Source organism: Pteropus alecto, unplaced genomic scaffold (genome assembly GCF_000325575.1).
Source record: "Pteropus alecto unplaced genomic scaffold, ASM32557v1 scaffold91, whole genome shotgun sequence".
Lineage (NCBI taxonomy): Eukaryota > Metazoa > Chordata > Mammalia > Chiroptera > Pteropodidae > Pteropus > Pteropus alecto.
In genome coordinates, this window is record NW_006431910.1 from 7,447 (window position 1) to 10,765 (window position 3,319).

General features: G+C 39.3%; 1 protein-coding gene across 1 annotated transcript; it reads left to right on the forward strand.

Moving 5' to 3' along the window:
* The first annotated feature begins 1,355 nt into the window (after nt 1–1,355).
* On the forward strand, nt 1,356–2,382 carry LOC102882365 (olfactory receptor 1019). Its single transcript, XM_006905987.1, has one exon. The coding sequence runs from the start codon at nt 1,374–1,376 to the stop codon at nt 2,307–2,309; it is 936 nt and encodes a 311-aa protein (XP_006906049.1). The 5' UTR covers nt 1,356–1,373; the 3' UTR covers nt 2,310–2,382.
* The last annotated feature ends 937 nt before the right edge of the window (nt 2,383–3,319 follow it).

Consider the following 3,319-nt stretch of genomic DNA (forward strand, 5'->3'; position numbering starts at 1 on the left):
ATATGATATTGATTATTCATTATTAGATCCCCTTCTTTGTTGCAGTTAATTATACTCTATGCAGAAATTGTAAGATGGGAGCACTACTTTCACCCACCTTAAGATTTAAGAAAACCTATTGTGAATGTCCATGAAAGACACATTATACTATCTGCTTTCTTGTCTTTCCTAAGCGGTAAACCGATTAAAGTAGATACACTCTGACTTCTGTCTTCAGGTTTAGGTAGAGGATGCTACTTATTTCTGAATTACTTTGTGTTTTGGTTTGGTTTGGTTTGGTTTTGCCCATTTCCTTTTTAGAATTCTTCAATAGACTAAGTATTCATTCAATTAAAGAGAAAGTGGTTTAACAAATGCATGTTTCTGTGTGACTACAGAGTTGGATAATTATTTATCTATTCTCCCTGACTGAGGGATCTTTGAATCTTAACTTTGAACAGAGCTGTGCAACAAGCTTTTGGCTAAACAATAGAATTGTCCCAAGACACAGCTGTGTCTTCGCCCTCATCATGCGCCATGCTGAACCCCTGGGTGCTTCTAAAGATCAGAGAAACCAAAGGACTAATTCTGTGACTATGTATGATAGGCAAGACAAGAAAAAGAAAGGTAGGCACAAAAACAAAGAGACTTAACCTCCATCAAATCACATATAGACGGAGGACAACAAAGTGAAGTGGATTCAAGAGTCAGAGAGACCCAGCTCTGCTACTTACTAACTGTTCACTTATTGAAGTTAGTTAATATATAGCCTTGTTCTTTTCAGATATAAGATGAATGTAACAGTGACATCTACTTCATAAGGTCATTGTAAGAATGACATTATGTAATGCACTCACTATAGTTAATAATAACTCCTGCTTTTTAAAAATTATTGTTACTCACTGCCTTTTCTAATATTGCTCACCCTCTGCTCCAAGTATTCTACTTTCTGTAAAATATGTGTGTGATGTGATGTTCTCTACTCTGAAATCCCTGGGTATTTTATTTTTTACTTTTGTGCCTATCTGTAATGAGAGTTAATATTTATTCATATCTGTGTTTATATTTGCTTTGTTTTAGAAAGAGGGAAGGGACACTCAGAGCTTCTCTTCTTTACTAATTAATAAGTTGGTTAAATGCACCGATCGGGTCATGCATTGGTGTCACATGATAAATGACCTCAGAACACCAAGGTCTTTGGAGAAGCGGAATTTGCCATCCCCAAGACACTAGCATCTCCTGTTTTGACTGGGCACCTGGAGAGGACACACAACCATCACCCTCACCAAAGTCATTTGAGTTACCCTATGAGTCATAGAATCTAATTACTAGGAAAATTTTTAAGGATTGCCCCAAACAATAAACCAAATCCAGACACACATAAAATTGAAAAGATGGATACAGAGAACCACTCTATGGTGACTGAGTTTATCTTTATGGGCATCACTCAGGACTCTCAACTACAGATTATCTTCTTTGTGGTCTTCCTCTTCGTCTACCTGGTGAATGTAGTGGGGAATGTTGGTATGATCATCCTGATCATAACAGACACTCAGCTTCACACACCCATGTATTTTTTCCTCTGCAACCTCTCCTTTGTCGACCTGGGCTACTCCTCAGCCATTGCTCCCAGGATGCTGGCTGACTTCTTAACAAAGCGCAAAGTCATCTCCTTCTCCAGCTGTGCCACCCAGTTTGCTTTCTTTGTAGGTTTTGTGGATGCTGAGTGCTACGTTCTGGCTGCCATGGCCTATGACCGTTTTGTGGCTATCTGTCGACCTCTCCACTATAGAATTCTCATGTCCAACCGAGTCTGCGTGGCTCTCATGCTAGGCTCTTACCTGGCTGGCCTGGTGAGTTTAGTTGCTCATACTTCTCTCACCTTCAGTTTGAGTTACTGTGGTTCCAATGTCATCAATCACTTCTTTTGCGAAATCCCACCACTCTTGGCCCTCTCTTGCTCAGACACCTACATCAGTGAAATCTTGCTCTTCAGTATTTGTGGCTTCATTGAGTTCAGCACTATCCTCATCATCTTCATCTCTTATGCCTTCATCTTCGTTGCAATCATCAGAATGAGCTCAGCGGACGGCCGCCTTAAGGCTTTCTCCACCTGTGGGTCTCACCTCACTGGCGTCACACTTTTCTATGGCACAGTCATGTTTATGTACCTGAGGCCAACATCCAGCTACTCCCTGGACCAAGATAAGTGGGCCTCTGTATTCTACACTATTATTATCCCCATGTTAAATCCTGTGATCTACAGTTTACGGAACAAGGATGTGAAAGCAGCTTTCAAAAAACTAATTGGAAAAAAGACTCAACGATAACAAAAAAAAATGTAAATGTGTTATTAGAACAGGTAAATGATAGTGGTAGAAGGATGGTGATATGAGATGAAAATCCAAATAACTTTCCAATAAACACTATCTAAGTTACCATCTATTTGCCAAGTGAATCTTAATTTCTGGAGAGTTTCCTGAAACTCTCAACTCTATGATCTGAAAAAATTATAACTTAATATTTTTGAAAGACATACTGAGCAAGATTCATTAGTTTTTTATTTAATATTGATTAGAAATGGAGACAGGACTTGATAGAGGGAATAAATAGCCAATTACCTTACAACGTATTTTTTCAGGGTCATAAGAAATGACAAGCACAAATTTCTATTGACTATTGACTATTTCTCTACTCTGAAAGGAAGTCAGAGAAAATTTAGTTAAATACATGGAGAATAGGGCTAGCATAAGGAAAGACTTAACTCAGCCCAGGAACCATCTACTCATATTCAGCAAAACCTTGTAAGTGCTAGATACATGCCAGGTTATGGAGCATACAAATATAAGGCAGACATTTGCCAACAAGGAGTTTGCTGTGGTTTCAGTTACTGCATTAACTCTCTGAAACTGCTGTCACCATTAATCAAGAGCCTTTTCTTTTCTATCTTCAGACTTCCCTTCTGGAAAGTGGTTGGTTTTACCAAATAATCGCTGGATCTCTTTGATCTCCTCTGCCTAATATTTTAAAGGGGTGAACATCTAAGTTTTGTCAGCTTCACATATTGACCTCCTTTCAGCCCTTGGGGAAACCACAGGACTCTAGGACCCTATGAAAGATACAGTTTGGGTCAACACTAAGGCTAACGATAGCAAAGCTGTAATGTCTATAGGATTAGTTGTCCTGCTCCCAGCTGAAAGTTTCCCTATGCCTTTTTCTCTTCTTCTGATATTCCTTAGATCCTTGACTTTTCCTTGGGTGCCAAGGGTCTCCCCACTTCCCACCATCATCCCCAGGTCCTTATTCAAGAATAGTCTAATTAAGCCTGATGTATCAATGA